This window comes from Rhinolophus ferrumequinum, chromosome 9, assembly GCF_004115265.2.
Source record: "Rhinolophus ferrumequinum isolate MPI-CBG mRhiFer1 chromosome 9, mRhiFer1_v1.p, whole genome shotgun sequence".
Classification (NCBI taxonomy): domain Eukaryota; kingdom Metazoa; phylum Chordata; class Mammalia; order Chiroptera; family Rhinolophidae; genus Rhinolophus; species Rhinolophus ferrumequinum.
The window spans coordinates 34,257,549-34,280,827 of NC_046292.1; the positions used below are offsets into that span (position 1 = coordinate 34,257,549).

At 36.9% G+C, this 23,279-nt stretch overlaps 1 protein-coding gene across 1 annotated transcript in view; it reads right to left on the reverse strand.

The window, feature by feature from the left end:
* The window catches only part of LOC117026581 (putative selection and upkeep of intraepithelial T-cells protein 1 homolog), a 38,897-nt gene that overhangs the window by 5,649 nt on the left and 9,969 nt on the right, over positions 1 to 23,279 (reverse strand). Inside the window, exons 2-5 of the mRNA XM_033113388.1 lie at positions 19,617 to 19,697; positions 9,618 to 9,965; positions 7,825 to 8,106; positions 4,946 to 5,056 (exon numbers count right to left, since the gene is read on the reverse strand). Coding sequence (XP_032969279.1) covers positions 4,946 to 5,056; positions 7,825 to 8,106; positions 9,618 to 9,965; positions 19,617 to 19,692 — 817 coding nt within the window. The 5' untranslated portion in view covers positions 19,693 to 19,697. The remainder of the gene's footprint in view (positions 1 to 4,945; positions 5,057 to 7,824; positions 8,107 to 9,617; positions 9,966 to 19,616; positions 19,698 to 23,279) is intronic.

Below are 23,279 nucleotides of genomic sequence, written 5' to 3' on the forward strand. Positions count from 1 at the left end.
CTATATTTTAATGCCATTCTTCTGTATTAATTTAGATTAGGACTAAGGGTGGAGGGGGCGGGAAAGGACCAAGGCTTAGGTCTAAAGCTGTTGGTGACTAGAACAAAAGCCAAGCGCTGTTTCTAGGATGGGACAGGTTTTGGGCTGAGGCTAAACAGACTTAAAGAAAAGCAACTCATCTTTCTTTTTCTCCATCTAGCCCGTCAATCACTGTGCCCCGTTAAAGAGCATGAGACAAGAGCTATGCACTGGTCATTTTCATTTCATCCAGGTTTGAAAGAGGCCAGGAGTAGGGTAGCTCTGGAGACCTCTGATTGCCTTAGAGATCATAAGAGCTTTGGAAACAAGAATCTCATGAATGAAAGGGTCGTTGGACAACATATTGTTTAAAATCTTATTTAGCACATATCATTATAGTGTCATGGGGCTATCTAGTCTGCCCATGAAAGTTTCCTATGATGTGGGGGCTTATTACCACAGGTGGTGCCCACTCCTCTGTGGAGAGTTCTAGGCACAGTTTAACTCAGTGGTTAAATGATGGCATACAATGATTGATGAGCCTTATGGTGGCGTATGATGCCTCTTGTTTTTGTCCCTCCCGCCACAACAAAATTGGCACCCATCCACAAAAGGAAGTGTTGCTGAGGGAGACACACAACCATACACCAAGGGACCCAGGACGAGTTGCCCACCTGTGCATCGGTTAGAAGGCAGACAGTCTTTGGTACAGGATCTGTTACATACAGAACACTGTGAACTGGCTCTGGCCCCTCTCCCCCGTGGTTCTGAAACACATGGAAAACATCGACTTAGGTAGTTATCTACCTAAAAGAGAGCCTTGTGGAAGTCCAGGTTTATAGACGAGAAGTTCCAGCACTTCCCTGGAGCAATAATACCTTAGAGGGTATTATACTCAGTGAAATAAGTCAGACTGAGAGAGACAAATACCACATGATCTCACTTATATGTGGAATCTAAAGAACAGAATAAATGAACAAACAAAACAGAAACTGACTCAGATACAGAGAACAAACTGATGGTTGCCAAACTGATGGTTTGGGGAGCTGGGTGGAAAGGTGAAAGGATTAAGAAATATAAAGTGGTAGTTACAAAATAGTCACAGTGATAAAAAAAAAAAAAAGGTTATGAGTGGATGCACTGGAGTAGATAAGGAGACCAGCTTGCCCTCTCCCCAAGGAAGCACAGCTTAGGGCTTCCTTGTGTGAGAAATGTGTGACGGCTCACAAGTGTGAGGCTGTGATTTCTCCCCTGGGAGATGGGAGAGCCACTGAGTAAATGCCTGGCTTCCCCAGCTGTTCTGGAGGCTGCCAAAAAGACTCATTCATCTCTCACAGTATCCACTGTATTAAATTGGAAGCTCCGTGAGTGAGGGAGGGAGCAGATCAGGAGAGTGCATGTAAGATTTAAGGAGGGCATTAACAGGATATGGTTCCTGCTTATTGTATTCTGTACTCCATCAAGAAGCCTGTCTATGAGCCAGGGGGAAACCTCACCCCAAAATCTCCCCAGTTGGCCTGCTGGCATGCCCCACACACCACAGGCCAAATCCACACCCCCTTTGTGGCTGGCTCCCTGTGCCTGCTCTGGAGCACAGCAGAGAGGGCAAGCGCTAGTAGATAAGGAGCATCTGCAGAAAGCCGGCCAGCGTATGCGAGCAAGGGAGAAACCACAAACTTGAACTGTAGAGCCACCTTCAGGGAAACAAGAAAGACAGAGCAGCCAACATGGTGTGTTGTAAAAATCATGAAAAGACACAAAAGCTAAAGAATTCTGCCACAAGAGCGCACAAGTGTGAAACAGGTGTATCCAAACAAGGTCTGAGAAAACCTCAGAATCTACAGCAGTTGCAAATCATATATCTGATAAGGGGTTAATATCCAAAATATGCAAAGAATTCATACAACTCAATAGCAAAAAAATAAACAATTTAATTTTTAAAATGGGCAGAGGATCTGAATAAACATTTCTCCAAAGAAGAAATACAGATGGCGAAAATGTACATGAAAAGATGCTCACCATCACTAATCAGCAGGGGCATGCATATCAAAACCACAATGAGATATTGCCTCATGCCTCTTCGAATGGCTATTGTCAAAAAGACAACATATAGGTGTTGGTGAGGATATGGAGAAAAGGGAACCCTTGTGCAGCGTTGGTGGGAGTGTAAATTGGTGCAGCCGCCATGGAAAACAGTATGGAGGTATCTCAAAAATCTGAAAATGGAACTACCCTATGATCTAGTAATTCCACTCCTAGGTATCTATCCGGAAAAATCCAAAACTCCAATTCAAAAATCTTTATGCACTCCTACGTTTATTGCAGCACTATACACAATAGCTAAGACATGGAAACAACCAAAATGCCCATCAGTAGATGACTGGATTAAGAAACCGTGCTACATTTATACAATGGAGTACTACGCAGCCATAAAGAAGAAAGAAATCTTACCATTTGCAACAACATGGATGGACCTAGAGAACATTATGTTAAGTGAAATAAGTCAGACAGAGAAAGATAAGTACCATATGATCTCACTTATATGCGGAATCTAAAGAAAAGAATAAGTGAATGAACTAATCAGAAACAGTTTTGGAGACAAAGAGGAAAAACTGAGGGTTGCTAGATGGGCGGGGGGGTGGGGGTAAGGGGGAAGGTGAGGGGATTAGAAAACAATCAGTAACCACAAGATGGCCATGGGGTTTTGAAAATTAATCTGGGGAACGTAATTTAGTGGTTACCAGAGGGTAAGGGGGGTGGAGGGTGGGAGATGAGGGTAAGGGGGATCAAATATATGGTGATGGAAGGAGAAATGACTCTGGGTGGTGAACACATAACGTAATTTATAGATGATGTGATACAGAATTGCACACCTGAAATCTATGTAATTTTACTAACAATTGTCACCCCAATAAATTTTAAAAAAGCAAAAAACAAAAAAACAGTATGGAGGTCCCTCAAATATTAAACACAGTCATGTGCCGCACAATGACATTTTAGTTAACAACAGACTGCATATACGACGGTGGTCCCATAAGATTATAACGGAGCCAAAATGTTTCTATCTCCTAGTGATGTCGTAGCCATCATGGTGCGGCAGCGCAATGCGTTACACGAGTATCTACCACTGTGTTACAGTTGCCAAGAGTATCAGTATAACAATATGCTGTACAGATTTGTGGCCTAGGACCTATAGGGGAACAGAATTTGTCACCGCAAAAATATGTCTATTTGGCATAATAATTATTTTAGGCTGATTAATTTTAAGAAACAGCAGACATGGGAAAAGATCTGAAGATCAAGTGTAAGTTACCCTTTGTAAAAGACATTTACATTTGTAGGGGAAATCTGTATTTGTAAGGCGCCTCCCTAGTTGTACCAGAAAGAAAGGGATGACCTTATCTCTAGAAACTGTTATCAATACACAAGACAATAACTTAAATATGCTTACCAACCTTACCCATGTTTACTGTGTTTTTCCAGGTAACCTCCCATAAGTAACTCTCCTTACCCCCAACACCTTCTTTAGTCGTCAGCTGAAGATGGTATTTAAGGTGCTGGCTTCAACTATTTGGGAGTCACTCAGTTTTCCTGGGTCTCTTGCTTGTATAGAGGAGGTATACATGTTATTAACCCTTTTGCCACAACAGTCGGATAGATCCGAATGAATATTTCCATCTGCTGACTGTGGATGGAAACTTCCAGAAAGGAAGTTTAGGAAAGCAGATGTACATTTTTCTATGTTTTTGTGTTTTTCAAGAATGAATAAAAATAGGAAATTTTTATACATAAAAATAATGTCATTTATATACAAAACAGTTCAAATTATTATTATTAAATACATAAAATAGTCAAAATGTCAACTTTTGGGGCTTTTTTTTGTGGATTTCTGACACATTTTGAAAAAAAAACACCTTGAAATCAATTAACACAGTGAAAGAGTTAAACTTTGGTTTGCTTTGCTCCTGTTAATCTGTTTTTTATTACAGGGATGTCTCAGCCAAGAACCCAGAAGGGTAGAGGAAAAATGATTTTTTTCCTCCCCTACAGAGCAATAGGCTATACCATCTAGCCTCGGTGTATAGTACACCTCCTAATGTAAGTGCACTCTATGATATTCACACAATGACAAAATTGCCTAATGACTCATTTCTCAGAATGCATGCCTGTCATTAAATGGAGTATGACTGTGTTTATTCAAAGAAAATGAAAACGCTAACTCAAAAAAATATATGCACACCCATGCTCACTGCAGTGTTATTTACAATAGCCAAGATATAGAAAAAAACCTAAATGGCCATCAATGAATGAATAGATAAAGGAAATGTGATACATACACACACACACACACACACACACACACACACACACACTAGAATGCTGTATACAATATATATACAATGATATCAATATATATGGAATATTATTCCATATAATATTCTAATGGAATATTATTTACCATAAAAAGGAACAAAATCTTGCCATTTGTATCAACATGGATGGACCTTGAGGGCATTATGCTAAGTGAAATAAGTCAGAAAGAGAAAGACAAATATGATCTCACTTATATGTAGAATCTAAAATAATAATAACAATAATAATAATAATAAAACCAAGTTTATAGATACAGAGAACAGATTGGTGATTGCCAGAGGCGGTGGTGGGGGATGGGCAAAATGGTTGAAGGTTGTCAAAAGATACTAATTTACAGCTAGACAATAAGGAAGTCATGGGGATACATACAACATGACAACCATAGTTAATAATACTGCGTTGCATATTTGAAAGTTGGCAAGAGAGCTGATCTTTAAAGTTCACATCACAAGAAAAAGAAACTATATAACTATGTTTCGTAATGGATGTTAACTAGACTTACTGTAGCTCCCCCATCCCCACTTTGCGTCTTCCATCCGTCAGACCTACTCACCTTGCAATCTGCAATGTAGATCGACACTGGGCACCATTATAAACGTCAACAGCACACCCAGAATTAGGCTCAGATTCAGTATCCACATAATGTTCCATGGAAAAAATTCATCTGAAATAGAGAGCTGCAGATTTCACCACTTAGGAAACTTGGAGTGTTTGGACCCACAAAACCAGTAATGATGATTCATTCAAAGTATGTTTCCATTCAAGACCCCATGACCTTGAGATATTAGACTAAAGCTAGTTGGGGAGAGAGTTATGATTGGGTGGGTGAGAAGTGAGAAAGAGCGTGAGCCAGGTGTCATTTCTTTGAGACAGGAACAAAGGCGAGTGAAGGAAGCTTACTCCCTCACCCCATTTCTTCCCATTTGTTCTAGCTCACGTTCTCCCTGACTAATGGGGAAGAGGCAGAGATAGTTTCTTCCCACCAACCCTCAGACAAAACTCAGTCCTTCAGGCCTTTTGTCTAAATAATCAGTATACGTGCAGCTCTGAATTTCCCAATATATTCACTGGGTCTGGCATTGTGCTTCAGAATACATTTAGAGACACAGGTTTATGCAAACTTTCCTCCGTTTCTATTCATGTGAACAAGCATCTTTTATGGCCTGCTGATTTGCACATACTAAGCATGGACACCCATCATTTTGTTTGGGAATCTGATATCTTTCTTCCCAGAGAAAACTCTGTACTCCACCTAGAACATGCCATTACATACAAGGAAATGAATCCAAGAGAGCCAATCACAAATTCTGCTGCTCACAATTTTGGGTATGTTTGGTGTGGCAGGAATTTGGATTGAGCTGGAGCTTTTCTCCATGTAATTCACGGGATTGGAAACCCCATGACTTTGGAGCTAATCCTATATCCAGATGAACTCCCCCACCCTGAGACCCAGTGAGTTGAAAAAGAGCTTTGTCAGCTCACAAGTCAGACAGAGACAGAGTAGCAAGTAAGATTAAATTTTGATGATAATCTTTTCTTTATCATAAGTTTTGAATCTTATCCATGTTTTCTGACATTCAGTGACTAGAAAATAAGATCTCCCTTAAATGTTTTTATTTCCCAGAACTTTAACCTGATCCCCAAAGTTTGTGTTCATGACAATTCTCTTAAAACATGCTTTTAAGAAGTGCACATCTACTTCAGGAAAGTGTTAACTCAGAAAATACACCTCTTGTTATTTAGTGAAGTCGTAAATAAGTTAACAAGGATTTTACCCATTTTCTTTCTTTGTTTTCTACATATATATCCTGTTATGAACTTTGGGGGTAGAAGGTAGATAGTTTTGTCTTTCTCTCCTGTAACTGTTTGTCTGATAGAAGTGCCTTGCTGTTTCTGACACAACCATCATATGAAGCTTTTTTTTCTGGATGGTTAAATGAGCAAATAAACACAAAAATAATCTCAAAGTAGTAAATTGTTAAACCTATAAGGGACTTACTCCTACGATAATACTCTTGAAGTAGAATATCCCTTTCAGCATCTGGCTACAACACTAATTTCACAGACATACACAAATACAAACATATTTACTTAGCAGTTAACAAGACACTTATTTGTTTTATTTTGATCATTCAAGTATCAGATATTTATTGCTTACTATGCACCATGCAATACTTGAAGCAGTTGGGGTATATCAAGTACATAAAACCAACAAAGATTTCTACCTTCATGTTTTAGAGAGGGAGATGGGTAAAGGACAATAAACACTATAAATATGTTACATAGAAGGCTAAAAGGTGACAATACTATGTTTAAAAAGTTAAAGCAAGGTAAGGAGATAGGGAATCCCAATTAGTGGGGGGCAGGCTGCATTTTTCCAAGTTGTTTGGTCTAAGTAGTTCTTATTTAAAAAGTGAGACTTGAGCATAGACTTGAAGGAGATAAGGGAATTTAGTGGAATTACAGTGTTCAGAGAGGAGGCAGCAACTAGAGCAAAGACCCCCAAAGTGGGAGCAAGTCTGGCATGGTTTGGAAACAGCAAGAAGGTCCGTGTGACTAAACTAGGGTGCATAAAGGAGAATATCAGGGGATAAGGACAGATAGGCAATGGGGGCACGGATAGTGCCGGGCATTGTGGGGCATTTTATTTTGAATAAAATGGGGAACGTTTGCAGCGTCTTGAACAAAGGATGATGCTGTATGCCCCATGTTTTAAATGGGTTCTCCTATCTATATGTTGATAGTATACCAGAGTGGACAAAAATAGAAACAGGAGAACATTTCAGATGCTATTGCCAATATTTACACCATGGGTGCGAGTGTCTCAGACTTGGATGACAGCAATAAGGTGAGAAGTGGTGAGATCTGGGCATATTTTAAAGGTAGAGCTAGTATTATCTTTTGACTGATGTGACATAGAATATGAAAGAAAGATGGGAGTCAAGGATGACTTCAAAAATTTCGTTCTTTGAAACTGAGAATATGAAGTGTGATTGGGAAGGCAGTAAGTTATAAAACTCAGGAGGTGACTGGGGGTTTAGTGATTGATGTGTTTTATTTGGGATATTTATTAGACTCCCACATTGAAATGTGAGTTTAGAGATGAGACTACAGTTTGGGAGAGAGGTCTGGGTAGGAGATACCATTTGAGGAGCCATTGCTCTATTGACGGTACTTAAAGCCATGAAAGGGAATTAAGACAAGAGAAAAAAAGTACAAAGACTCTGCCCTGGGGAACTCCTATATGAAGACGGTAGAGTGAAAAAGATAAAGTAGCAGAAGAGAATAAGAAAGAAAATGAGTGAGATGATGAATAAAGCCCAGAGAATGTAATATCCTAGAAACCAAGTGAAGAAAGTATATTAATTTTTCTCCTTAGTTTATATTTTATGACAACGGCCAACATTTGAAGAACAAAGACACAGATCTCACCTGATAGGACAATGTTTGTCCTTTCCTCTTGACCAGTTACAGGGTTTCGAAGGTAGCAAGTGACATTCCCCTGGGAGCTTCTTTTAAGGAGAAGGGTCATCTTCATGTTGAACAATTTGCCTGTATCCTGTGAATGGGATTTTGATGCATGTGGAATGATCTCTCCTCTGCTGTCTCTCCATTCCATTTGAGGTTGTGGGAACCAACCTGCTGAATTACACTCCACTAAAATACCTTTGATAGTAGGAGGATGCAAAAGAATCTGTATTTCTAAGCTTGTAGCTGGTTGGAAAGAATGGGGGAAAACAGTATTTTTAGGTGAAGAAAAAGGGAAAAGAAACAGAAAAAAAAGCTCCCTCCCCAACCTAATCCCTGTGCTCTTAGATTCACTGATAGGCAGGCACTGTGGAGATCTGAGTGTCACTACAAACGAATCACAAGGGAAACAGGATACACCGGACTGAAGGGTTATGATATACCAAATACAAGTCCGGGGAGGAAATGCCTGTTTGTTTCATTTATTCATTCGTTCAGAAATATTGCTTATTTACTAAATCTAGGAGACGGGGTTAGATCCATGGATATAATAATGAACAAAACAATCAAGATCTCAGTCCTCTTGAATTGGTAGCTTCATGTTTTTTTCTTGTATCTTCATCATTAGTCACGTTTAAGCTGCCATAACAACTTATAAGTAAATAACATAAATGCATTTGCAATTTTAATTACGAGTTTAATATGTATGTTAGTTGCATATAAGTATTTGCAGTAAATAGGTAATATACTAATATTATAAAAAATAAAGCAGTACATATCAGTTAAAAAACAAACTAGTTTTTGAAACATTTCAGGACAATTCCTGAGATATAAGACTTGCCTAACGTGTGGGCAGAGAAAGAACAAGAGATTTAAAGTGTTACTCTAGAATAGCTCTGTCCTGTACAAATTTCTGCAATGATAGAAATATTTGATATCTGTGCTGTCCAGTACAGTAGTTATTTTCTATATGAGACTATTAAGCACCTGAGATTTGGCCAGTGAGACTGAAAATTGAATTTTTAACTTTACTTAATTTAAATATAAATTTCGACAGCCACATGTGGCTATGGCTGTCATACTGGATAGCCCGGGTCTACATAATACAACTGAGTGTTATAATACCCAATAAAAATGTTAAGTGTGAGAACCTACATTAGTGCCCTCCATTTGTGAAGGCTGCCTGTTTACTTCAAGTCCTCCATCTCCCCACCCGTCTTTGACATTCAGAATACTTCCGGGTGAGGTGATTGGCTTAAATATTACATATCTGCATACAGCACATATATGTCAGATATACTGGAGGACACTGGAGATTGTAGATAAGGCTTTTTGAAATAGATTTAAGAAAATTAGTCTGGAACTAAGTAGTCAGTGAGTTGAGTGAGGGAGAAATGGGAATAAGAATTATCGTTACGGAGACTATTGTAATTTGGGTAGTTTATAGAGTCAGGTTTCATTAAAGTGTAGTCAGAAATAATTAAAAGGATAGCAATAAATCCTGAAATGATTCTGTTGATACTTTTCAGGCTTTACAGTGTATGTGAACCTGGGAAAACAGTTCTTGCTGATAACGGTAATATATACAGATATAATTTGCATTCTTAATACTACACTCTTCTCAGTTCAAAGATTAAATGCATGAATTTGAACTTGCTTAGCAAACCATGTAATATGAAAATAGTCAGAAACACTGAGAATTTTCCTAATACTCAGTCTCAGATGGGTTGAGAATCCCTTTGAGGATCCATCCTTACCTGTGACTTGCACCTCTGTGATGGCTTCGTCGTAGAAATCACCATCTTTGAAGAAGCAGTGGTACTGCCCATCATCATCAACACTGACATTAAAGACCCTGAGGGTCACTTTACCCTCTCCGATAGCTTCTTTCAGGAGCTCCGTCCGCTCCACGTACTTGGAGATAGTTTCTCCATGTAGGTCTTTACCATTTTTATACAGGTGAACAGGTTTGGTGTAGAGGTTCCGGAACCAGCGTACCTCCATGTGTTCCACATTTTGTGGTGGGGACAGCTGGCAGCTGAGCTCAACTACTCCACCCAATCGAGCCAAGATTGGCCCCTGTGAGCCTGTCACTGTGAACTGTCCTAGGAAGGGAGATGGTAAACAAACAGTGAGAGAATGAGCCAGGTCCTGCCTTGTATTTTAATATAACATACACATACACACACACACACATGCACACACACGCACACGCAGACTTCTACATGTTTCAGTGAGGTGTTGGAGGCCATTCTGCCACATTTATTTACTGTATAAATACATATATATGTATGTATGTATATGTATTGTATGTGTGTGTATATATATTATACACATATACATATATTATACACTTACAACACATATACATATATATATATATATGTTGCACACACACACAGACACACATATATTTCTGTTTCTAATAATGCCACATTCATTTTCTAACTTGACTCATTAAGGATAATCTGTGTTCCTACCTCTCTAGGTATCAATGTGTTCTTAACATCCCCTACAAATACCACCTATGGGACAGCATTACTATTTTAATATCTAGCCAGAGGCTCCTAATTTTCCCTTTTCTTTGATTCTTTTTAAATAAGCTCAAGATGAAATTTTCAAAAAACTAGAAAAACAGAGACCGGTTAAAAAGGGTATGCCACCAGGCTCCATTTTTAACAAAGGACTCTGCACTCACAAAGTGCTTAATCAAATAACGTAGGCTGACTGATCTGCACAGGCAAATAACACCTTCTCCAAAAACAATTTGTAATCTTTATTCTTGTTCTTTCTATTAGCCTCAAGCCAACTACCAACCATTCTTGTTCAGACTGCAGAAATCCACACTGACATTAGCTCCTGACAGATTTCTCTTCTCATCCCTTTAGAACTCAAAAATTGCTCTCTGGATAGGGCTTTTATAAAAAGATGTTGTCCCTGTACCCCTCAAAGGATTATATGTCACTCTAACAGACTGCATCAAATCTCATTGTGGGCAATATTCTGCACCAGTGAGACTATGTTCTCTCACACTTTTGGTGGGGGATTCTAACCTTGGATTAGAAGGGTAAAAGTATACTAAGTCACGATTTATCTCTCCCAAATGAATTTCTTAGCTTTTTGTCCCCTACAGCAGAAAGGCACGTGCCATACAACCCATTGAAAGAGAAAATAAGACTTGGATGTATATTAAACCTTTATGAGATACGGAACAAAATATGTTCATTTATTCATGTGTGCATTTTAAGTTGATTTCTTTGTATTTCACATTGCAGCATTATAGATTCATATGGGAAGACTGAATACAGAATTATTTAAATATGACAATAAAAGTGTCACATGCCAGAGAATTTGCATACCGGAAAAATGTTTTTTACATTTGGACACAACTCATTTAATAACATATTAGGGAAGAAATTTAAGTTCAGATACTGCTAAGATTATCATAGTAATAATTGCTAAAATATATTAGGAAGTTACAATATGCAATGCAATATTCTAAGCTTATAAATATTAAATAAATAAAAAATTATATATCATGTTCATGAATGGGAAGAATCAATTCCTTAAAAGTTTCAAATCTCCCACCCCCAATAATGTGTAATTTTAGTATAGTTCCAATATCTCGAGGTTTTTTTTCATAAAAATTGACAAGTTGACACAAATTAATGTGGATGAGTAAAGACTAAAGAATTGACAACTGTGGAAGAAGAAGAGAAGAAGGATGCATAAAATAAAGATGAAGTTATAATAAAATAAAGAAGGAGGAGACAAAGAGGAGAAAATATAATGGATGTTAAAACATATCCAAAATTTTTACTATAAACTGAACCATTTTTTTCTGATTAAGATTATTGATATAAAATATTATATTACAATTTTGATAACAATAAAATTTAGTAATTTGGTGATCAACATAATGTAAAAATTGATAAATGTTACTTTAAACAAGTAGCTGAGTTTGATTTAATATTTTATTTACAGCTTTAAATTTATACCCATAAATGAAATTTATCTATTTTTTAAGATTCCTTTGTCAGATTGTGATATCAGGATTCTATGGTCATTGTTATATTATTTAAAATCCTATTTTTCTTTATCCTCTTGAGTTCCTCATAAAACATGGAAATTAACTCTAAAATTTTGAAAGGAGTAAGCTTGTTTTGGAACAGTTCTTTGATAAGATATTTTTCTCCCTCTTTGTAACTCAAGTGACCATTGATATAGAATGGTTTCTATATTTTGAGCACAATTTTGCAAACAATCTTTTTTTGGTTTTACATAAAACTGTCCACTTCACTAACATTGCTAGCTTAATAGAACAAATTTGTAGTGATCGTTCATAATTACTTTTTTGAGATTATATCAATTTTAATCTTTCTTTATTGAGGATTAATTCTTTGTTTTTCTGAAAATAGCTTAATTTTGTACTTGAATGGTAGTTCATCAAATTGTTTCCATTAAGAAATATGAAAACACAGTTTCCACTACTGTTGTTGAGAAAACTGCTACCTATCTGGGATTGCAAACTGGTGCAGCTACTATGGAAAACAGTATGGAGTTTCCTCCAAAAATTAAAAATAGAACTATTTTATGACCCAACAATAAACATCACTCCTGGGTATTTATCCAAAGAAATCTAAAATGCTAATTTGAAAAGATACATGTACTCCTATGTTTACTGCAACACTATTCACAATAGCCAATATATGGAAACAATGAAAATATCCATCAATAGATGACTAGATAAAGAAATTGTGGTACATATATACAATGGAGAGTATTATGCAAAGTGAATTAAGTCAGACTGAGAAAGACAAATACCATATGATCTCACTTATATTTGGAATCTAAAGAACAGAATAAAAGAAAGATCATATGAATGATTATATGCCATAAAAAATAACGAAATCTTACCATTTGCAACAAAGTAAGTAGAGAAAAAAAATAAGTTCAGAGTGAAAAAAACAGTCTAAAAATAATAATAGATGAGATCAATGAAACCAAGAGCTGTTTTTTTGAAAAGATGAACAAAATTGATAAACCTTTAGCCAGGCTGATCAATACAAATAAAGGAGAGAGGATCCAAATAAATAAAATCAGAAATGAAATAGAAGTGACAACAGACACCACAGAAATATTATACAAAGGATTATAAGAAAAATACTATGAGCAATTATATGCCAACAAATTGGACAACCTGGAAGAAATGGATAAATACTTAGAAAAATACAATCTGCCAAGATATACTCAGGAAGAAACAGAAAATCTGAAGGAACTAATAATGGCTAACAAATTGAATCACTAATCAAAAATTGCCAACAAACAAAAGTATTGGACCAGATGGCTTCACAGGTGAATTTTACCAAATATTCAAAGAAGAATTCATACCTGCCTTTCTCAAACTATTCCAAAAAATTGAAGAGGAAGGAAGACTACCAAATTCATTTTATAAGGCTAACATCATTACTCTGATGCCAAAAACAAAGAGACTACAAAAAAGAAAATGGTAGGCCAATATCTGTGATAAACATAGATGCAAAAATCCTCAACAAAATATTAGTAGTCTGAATTCACATTTAAAAGATCACATAGTGATCAAGTGGAATTTATTCCTAAAATGTAAGTTTTGTTCAACATCTGCAAATCAATTAACGTGACACATCACATAAACAATATGAAGGATAAAAACAAAGAGACTAAAAAAAAAATTATATGACGATTCATTTGTTATCTATTCTTTAGATTCCAAATATAAGTGAAATCATATAGTCTTTGTCCTTCTCAGTATGACTTATTTCACTTAGTATAATACTCTCTACGTCCATCCATATTGTTGCAAATGGTAAGATTTCATTCTTTATTTATGGCAGAGTAATACTCCATTGTATATATGAACCACAATTTCTTTATCCAATTGTCTATCAATGGACATTTTGGTTGTTTCCATATCTTGGCTATTGTGAATAGTATTGCAGTAAACATAGGGGTGCATCTATCTTTTTGAATTAATATTTTGGATTTCTTTGGATAAACACCTAAGAGTGATGTTTATTGCTGGGTCATGAGGTAGTTCTATTTTTAATCTTTTTGAGGAAACTCCATACTGTTTTCCATAGTGGTTATATCAATTTGCAATTCCACCAACAGTGCACAAAGTGTTCCCTTTTCTCCACGTTCTCGCCAACACTTGTTATTTGTTGATTTATTGGCAATGGCCATTCTGACAGATGTGAAGTGATATTAAAACAACAAATGACTACAAAATATAAAATAAAATACTATTATGCTTTTCCTTCAAAAAAATCATACAATCATATGAATAGATGCAGAAAAAAGCATTTGACAAAATCCATCATCCATTTATGATTTAAAAAAATAACTCTTAGTAAAGTGGGGATAGAATGTACCTCAGCATAATAAAGGCCATATACAACAAACCCACAGCTAACATCATACTTGATGATGAAAAGCTGAAAGCTTTTTCTTTAAGACCAGGAATAAGACAAGGATGTATACTTTCACTACTTTTATTCAAAATACTTGGGGTGCCAAAATAATGTATATAAGTGGACACTTTGGTTAGCATTGCTCAAGCAGTAGTTCGTCATAATCAGAAGTGTCTGGACGCTGATGGTAACCACTTTGAGCACCTTTTGTAATTGCAGAAGTCAAACTTGACTTGTATTCATCTTTTGTTATCGGTAAATACTGAGTATTACAATTTTAATGTAGTTTTCCTTTATTAAAACGTGTATATACTTTTTTTGACACCCTCTGTATGTTGGAAGTCCTAGCCACAGCAATCAGACAAGAAGAAGAAATAAAAGCCATCCAAATTGGAAAGAAAGAAGTAAAACTGTCATTATTTGCAGCTATGATACTAAATAGAGAGAACGCTAAAGATTCCACCAAAAATCTATTAAAACTAATGAATTCAATAAAGTAGCAAGATACAAAATTAATATTCAAAAAGTGGTTGCATTTTTGTATACCAATAATGAACTATCAAAAAAAGAAATTAAGAAAGCAATCCCATTTACAACAACATCAAAAAGAATAAAATACCTTGGAATAATTTAAGCAGTGAGGTAAAAGACCTGTACTCAGAAAACTATAAGATATTGAAGAAAGAAATTGGAGAACATATAAATAAATGGAAGACTCTACCATGTTCATGGATAGGTAGAATTAACATTGTTAATATATCCATTCTATCCAAAGCAATCTACAGATTCAATGCAATCCCTATCAAAATACCAAAGGCATTTCCCACAGAACTAGAACACATAATCTTAAAATTTATATGGAACCACAAAAGACCCCAAATAGCCAAAGCAATCTTGAAAAACTAGAACAAAATTGGAGGTATCAAGCTGCCTGATATCAAACTATACTACAAGACAATAGTAATCAAAACAGCGTGGTACTGGCATAGAAACAGACACGTAGGTCAATGGAACAGAATAGAGAGCCCAGAAATAAACCCATGCCTATATGCAAATTAATCTATGGCACAGAAGGCAAGAATATACAACGCGGTAAAGCCAGTCTCTTCAATAAATGGTATTGGAAAAACTGGAGAGGTACGTTAAAAAAAAATTTAGTTGGACCACTTTCTTACACCATATACAAAAATAAATTAAAAAATGGATTAAAGTCTTAAATGTAAGATCTGAAAACATAAGATTCCTAGAAGAAAACATAGGCTATAAATTCTCTGACATCTCTCTTAGCATACATATTTGGATATGTTTCCTTGGGCGAGGGAAAAAGAATAAAAAATAAACAAATGTGACTATATCAAATCAATGATACATCTGATAATACGTTACTATCCAAAAATATACGAAGAACTCATACAACTTAACACCAAAAAAACAAACAGACAAAAAAACCCAAACAACCCGATTAAAAAATGGGCAAAAGACCTGAAAAGACATTTCTCCAAAGAGGACATAGCTCCAAGATGGCCAATACACATGAAAAGATCCTCAACATCACTAATCATCAGGGAAATACAAGTCAAAACCGCAATGAGATATCACCTCACACCGGTCAGAATAGCTATCGGCAATAAATCAACAAACAAGTGTTCGTAAAGATGTGGATAAAAGGGAACACTTGTGCACGGTTGGTGGGATTGTAAATTGGTGCAGACACTGTGGAAAACAGTATGGGGGGGTCCTCAAAACATTAAAAATAGAACTACAATATGACTCAGCAATTCCACTTCTGGGTATTTATCCAAAGAAATCCAAAACACTAATTCAAAAAGACATATTGCACTCTTATGTTCATTGCAGCATTATTTACAATAGCCAAGATAGGGAAGCAACCTAAGTGTCCATTGATAGACGCATGGATAAAGAAGAAATGGTACATATATACACTGGAATATTACTCAGCCATAAAAAGAATGAAATCTTACCATTTGTGACAACATAGATGGACCTAAAGCAGGGGTGTCCAAACTGCGGCCCGCGGGCCAACTGCGGCCCGCGATCTATTTTTAATTGGCCCGCAGAAAATTCCAAAAATATATTTAGTTTATTTAAATAAACCAGGTGAGGCAATACGTACTTCACCTCGAGTGAGTGACCCGGCTGTTTGTGTATTTTACTGCATATGGCCTTTGATGAAAAACGTTGGAAAAAGTTTGGACACCCCTGACCTAGAGGGTATTATGTTAAGTGAAATAAGTCAGACAGAGAAAGATAAATACCATATGATTTAACTTATATGTGGGATCTAAAGAACAGAATAAATGAGCAAACAGAACATAACAGGCTCATAGATACAAAGAACTTTTGATGGTTGCCAGATGGGGGGTTGGGGAGATGGTTGAAAAAGAGAAAGACTTCAAGATGTACAAATTGCCAGTTATAAAAACAGTCACGGGGATGTAAAGTACAGCATAGAGAATATAGTCAATAATATTGTGATAATTATGTATGGTATCAGATGGGTACTGGACTTATTGGGATGATCACTTCGTGAGGTATATAAACGTCTAGTCACTATGTTGTACACCTGGAACTAATATAATATTGTATGTCAACTCTAATTGGAAAATAAATTAATTTTTAAAAATTTTTAAAAAGGTAAAAGACATGGAAGAACCTTAAATTCAATATTGCTAAGTAAAAGAGTCCAGCAAAAATATGGAGAGAGTGAAGAGAGCAGTGTTTGCCGTGGCTTCGGGAAAGGAGAGATGAATAAGTGGAGCATAGGCATTTTTAGAGTGGTAAAATAATTCTTTATGATACTGTAATGGTGCATACTTGGGGTGCCAAAAAACTGTAGATGAGTGGACACTTTGCTCAAGCAGCAGTTCGCCGTAATCAGAAGTGTCTGGACGCTGATGGTAACCACTTTGAGCACCTCTTGTAATTGCAGAACTCAAACGTGACTTGTATTCATCTTTTGTTATCAGTATATATTGAGCATTACAATTTTAATATAGCTTTCCCTTCTTAAAATGTGAATACTATTTTTTGGCACCCTCTGTATGTAACATTTTGCATTTATTTGGTAAATTTGAGGATTTCAGGGCTAAAGGAAAAGGATATGCCCACAAGGTGGCAGTAGCACACAATAAGCTTTTAGTGGAGCCGCTCTTGACAGGGTTGCATAGATGGCAGTCTTCCCAGCCTGAGACCCTGTATAGGCCCTGGGAACCCAACCCAGAAGGGAGGAGGAGGGCAAGGGAACTCCCAGGGGAGAGACAGGCTGCAGAGGAGTCATGTGAGTCTACAGTGTCACTCCACAGCATAGCGAAAGTTGAGAGCTCCGAAGGGAAACAGTGGCTTGGGGTCTTTATAGCTACAGGGTTTATCTTATCTATGGCTAGCAGATGTTGAGTGAAGTGTGATACAGAATACAAACCAGATAGTCATTAAATAGCTACAAATATGTTTATTTGTGATATATTTTAAAATTGGATGAGCTAATGGACCTCAGGCTGCTTTAAAGAAGTAAGCAACATGGGGCCGATATACAGAGGTCATTTGGGCTCATTTACACAACATTTTGCTAAAACCCCGAGAATCGTACAACACCAACTGTGAACCCTAATGTAAACTTGGACTTTATTAATTATAATTTATCAATATTGGTTCATTAATAGTAATAAGTGTCCCACACTAATGTAAGACGTTAATAAGAGGGGAAATTGAGAGAAGGGAAAGGAAGAGAGAATGAGGTTATGTGGAAACTTTATTTACTTTCTGCACAATTTTTCTGTAAATCTAAAACTGCTCTAGAAAATAAAGTCTAGTAAAATTTAAAAAGTCAATGAAGAGAAAAAGGAGAACTTGGCGGGGGGTGAGGGGTGGACTTTAAATCCACAAAGTAAAATAAAAAGTCAAGACAAAAAAGCCTCTGTATATCAAAAATATAATTAACAAGTCGATGAATTGAGCTATAAACTAGTCAGATACATGTGAAATAGGTATAACAGATCAAAATTTAATTCCTAATATTGAAGACTTCTTAAAAAACAAAAGAAAGATTGACAGTGCAAAGGAGACATGGAGTAAGGACATATGCAGGCAGGTCAGAGAAAAAGAAATACAACTTTTTTAAAAGATACTCAAAAGGTAAAATATAATCACTATGAGATTAACTTTTCATCTGTAACTTTGGAAAAGATAAAAAGCTCTGATACTTACCACGGGTTTGAAAATTAATCTGGGGAACGTAATTTGGTGGTTACCAGAGGGTAAGGGGGTTGGGGGGTGGGGGATGAGGGTGAGGGGGATCAAATATATGGTGATGGAAGGGGAGCTGACTCTGGGTGGTGAACACACAGTGTGATTTGTGGATGATGTGGTGCAGAATTGCACACCTGAAATCTGTGTAGTTTTGCTGACAATTGTCACCCCAATAAATTAAAAAAAAAAAAAAAAAAGCTCTGATACCTATAATATCTGAAATAGTGACACTACCTGACAAATTGACATGTGCTTTTGGTGGAAATTTATGTTACTAAGTATTTCAGAATAACATTTTCAATATTATAATAAAATAGCACATAACTTTGACCAGCAGTTCTACTCATAGGAATATTTCCTGCCTATGTACTCACAGGTATGCTCAAAACATGTGCAAAATGTTTGTGGCAGCATTACTTTTATTAGCGAAAGACTAGACGCTAAATAAATATCCATCAGTAGGATTTCTGCCATTTAGCAAGCAACTTTTGCTAGAAAATTTTATCTTTTATGCCATTTGTTGTCTCAGGCTTTTCTTTTATTTATCTCTACATAAGTTATATTTATTTCTGCTTTGCATAGATCCCCTTACCAACGCTAATTTTTATCACCTGTCAAGCTCCCAGCAGTCTAGTCCATGCTTCCTCACCTGAGGTCCTACTGTACTGATAACTCACATGGATTCCAATATGGATCCATATCTTGGACCCTTTCCTCACTGTGTAAGTGATACGTAAATAAATCATGTCTCCTCAATATAAATATTGGATTTTCAAGGGCAAGTGTTAGGTCTTCTCAATTTGTTTCTTTTCCTTGGAACCTAAAACAAATCCACGCACATAATAAAGACTTGTTGATTCAAATTAATTAATTTTTCCCCAACCATAAGATGGATTTTATTATACACATCCTCGTTACATACTTATGAATTACACTTGAAGAACAGTGGCCAGAAGACCTTGACCCTTTCGTTTGTGTCTTGCCTTTTTAGGCGTACTTGTTGTTGCCATGACTCATAAAAGGTAGGAGAGAGAGTCATACCTGCACTTGGTGCTGTCATCTGCAGGAGGAACAGGATAACAAAGTATCTGGTGAAAGATAGTCCTGTAGTTTTCATTACGCCTGTGATAACAAGTGAGGCGGGTTCAGAAACAGTGATAACAGGAGTAAGCAGTTCTAGAAATCACATATTTCCATATCTGTTTTCTGCAGTAATGAACTCTCAAGTAGTGTTGCCAAATAAAATGTAAGATTTCCAGTTAAATTTGAATATCAGATAAACAATTGTTGATGTAAGAACATCCAAATCTGCAGAGAACTTTTATAAATTTATTTCAGCCAAAGTGACTACATATGCCAGGGAGCAAAAGCTCAAATGCTCTGGAGAACAACAGTTTTGCAGCTTCTTTTATACATTTAGAATCAAGGAGAGAATGTAAGAAAGATTTCATGAAGGTGGGAGAAAGCAAGGCGAGAACTGGACTACAGGATAGTTAACAAAAGTATGTGCTCTCTTGAGTGTGGTTACAGTTTATTTCAAAGGTGTGTTAACATGGATGCACAGAAACAATGGACAGGGCTTGCGTAAGGCAAAGATAAACCTTTTACTAAAGAAGTTATATGCCTGGGGCATGACTCCCCACCATGACCTGCCTAGGTAGGAATTTATGATCGGATTGCCCTGTGAGATTACTTTCCATAGAAACCCTTTTTTTGTCCACACATGTGAATAATTTCATAGTATACGTATTTCCGATGCAATATTTGGCATCCTGTAATTTTTATTTGCTAAATCTGTCAACCCTACTCTTAAGAATGTCCATTATTATGACCAAGTCCAGCCACAGGCTTCATTCCCATTAAAGTATTGCTTCCTCCAGGCTAGCGGGCTTTCTCTTTTGGTCTGTAAACTCCTGAGCTGCTTCTCCAGGGGAGGTGGCAGCAGGCCTGGGAAATAGGCCCCAACCTCCAAAGCCTTGGTAGTCCAAGCATATGCCACAGTTAATTACATTCAGTTACACAGGAAAGTTTGCACTTGATCTTAGCCAAAAGGCCCAGAAGCGATACACAGGAAAGTTTAAAGACAGAGATTTGCCCTTATTTTTTGGGAGCGATGAACCAAGGGGCCATTTTAAAAGGGAACATGACTTTCTCCCCTTTCCTAGGCACAATCCCTCTGAAGTTCCTGTTCCTGGAAGAGTCCACAGTTAGACACAGATCTATTGACCCATATGGCCAGTAAAATCTAGGGAAGAATGAAATTGTCTTTCATAGTCAAATGTGAAGAAGGCTTTTTGTCAGTTCTGTGATGGTTTGGCGTTTGACTCAGCACACAGACGTCATCATCATCCTTTCCTTCCTCAAAAAAAAAAAAAAGATTTAGAAGGTGCTAGGGTTGTGGTGAGGTGGACAGATAGGTGAGTAGTTACATAATGTGAAAATGCCACGCTATAGATGCGGGCGCTCTCAAGACCTTGGAGAGAGCAAGTCACTCGGCAGCCTCATGGCAGCAAGAACATCCATGACGACTGTACTAGTGAGGTGGCGTCTACATTTTGAGGAATGAGGTGGCTTTCTCATAAAGTATAAAGGCAATGAGGACACACATCAGATTCATCACTGAGCAAGGGGAATCGAGGAAAATACATGTGTAGTAAGATTCAAGAGTAAGGCAGAGAGCTGATTGTGAAGTGATTCCTATGGCCAGGTTCTGAATTGACCCTCTATTTTCTAGGCCGAAGGGGCTGAGAGGTGGTATGCATGGTGGTTCAGTCAAGGTTCTGGAATGATGCTGCTTCTGTTTAAATCCTGGCTGCACTATTTAGTTACGTGAGTTTAGGATAGTTACTAAACCGCTCCACGCTTCTGTTTTTGTTGTTGTTGTTTGTTGTTTGTTTTTTGTTTGGATGCACAATTTTCTTTTTTATTAGTTTCAGGTGCACAAGACAAAGTAATACTTAGACGTTTATCATTTATATCCCTCACACTGTGTGAACCCCCCTCCCCCCATCCACTATCCCTCTGATATAGCACAGAGCCATTACATTTCCACTGTCTCTATTCCTAATGCTGTACTCTGCTTCTTGTAACTATATACATATATATATATATATATAAAATTATAGTTGACATTCATTATTGTTCAGCTTCAGGTGTACAGTACAGTGATCAGGCATCTACATCATCCCTGAGGTGGTCTCCCAAATGGGACACGTGTCCATCGGATACCCTACAAAATCTCCACAACATTATTGATTACGTTCCCCAAATTAATTTTCAAAACCCCGTGGCCATCTTGTGGTTACCGACTGTTTTCTAATCCCCTCACCTTCCCCCTTATCCTCACCCCCTCCCATCTAGCAACCCTCAGTTTTTCCTCTATGTCTCCAAAACTGTTTCTGATTAGTTCATTCACTTATTCTTTTCTTTAGATTCCGCATATAAGTGAGATCATATGGTATTTGTCTTTCTCTGTCTGACTTATTTCACTTAACATAATGTTCTCTAGGTCCATCCATGTTATTGCAAATAGTAAGATTTCTTTCTTCTTTATACTCCTGTGTAATACTGCAATGTATAAATGTACCAGTTTCTTAATCCAGTCATCTACTGATGGGCATTTCGGTTGTTTCCATGTCTTGGCTATTGTGTATAGTGCTGCAATAAACATACGAGTGCATAAAGATTTTTGAATTGGAGTTTTAGATTTCTCCGGATAGATACCTAGGAGTGGAATTGCTGGATCATAAGGTAGTTCCAGTTTCAGATTTTTGAGATACCTCCATACTGTTTTCCATAGTGGCTGCACCAATCTGCAATCCCACCAACAGTGCACAACCATTCCCTGGTCTCCACATCAGCGCCAGCACTTGTTGTTTGTTGATTTACTGATGATAGCCATTTTGACTGTGGTGAGGTGGTATCTCATTATGGTTTTTATTTGCATTTCTCTGATGGTTAGTGAGGTTGAGCATTTCTTCATATGTCTGTTTGCCATCTGTATGCCCTTTTTAGAAAAATGTCTCTTCATGTCCTCTGCCCATTTTTTAATTGGGTTGTTTGTTTTTTTGGAGTTGAGTGAGTTTTTTATAAATTTGTGCTATTAACCCCTTATCAGATATATCATTGGCAAATATCTTTTCCCATTCCATAGGATCCCTTTTTGTTTTATTGATGGTTTCCATTGCTGTGAAAAAACTTTTTAGTTTGATGTAATCCCACAAGTTTATTTTTTCTCTTACTTCCCTCGCGTGAGGGGATATATCAGTAAAAATCTTACTCCAGGTAATGTCTGTGAAATTTCTTCCTATATTTTCTTCTAGGAATTTTATGGTTTCAGAATCTTACATTTAAGTCTTTAAGCCATTTTGAATTTATTTTTGTATATGGTGTAAGGAGGTGGTCCAGCTTCATTTTTTTGCTAGTGTCTGTCCAGGTTTCCCACCACCATCTATTAAATAGACTGTCTTTACCCCACCGTACATTCTTGCTTCCTCTGTCGTAGACTAAATGGCCATATAGACATGGATTTATTTCTGGACTCTCTATTCTGTTCCATTGATCTATGTGTCTATTTTTATGCCAGTACCTTGCTGTTTTGATTATTGTAGCCTTGTAGTATAATTTGATGTCAGGTATTGTTATACCTCCCACTTTGTTCTTATTTCTCAAGATTGCTGTGACTATCCAGGGTCTTTTATGGTC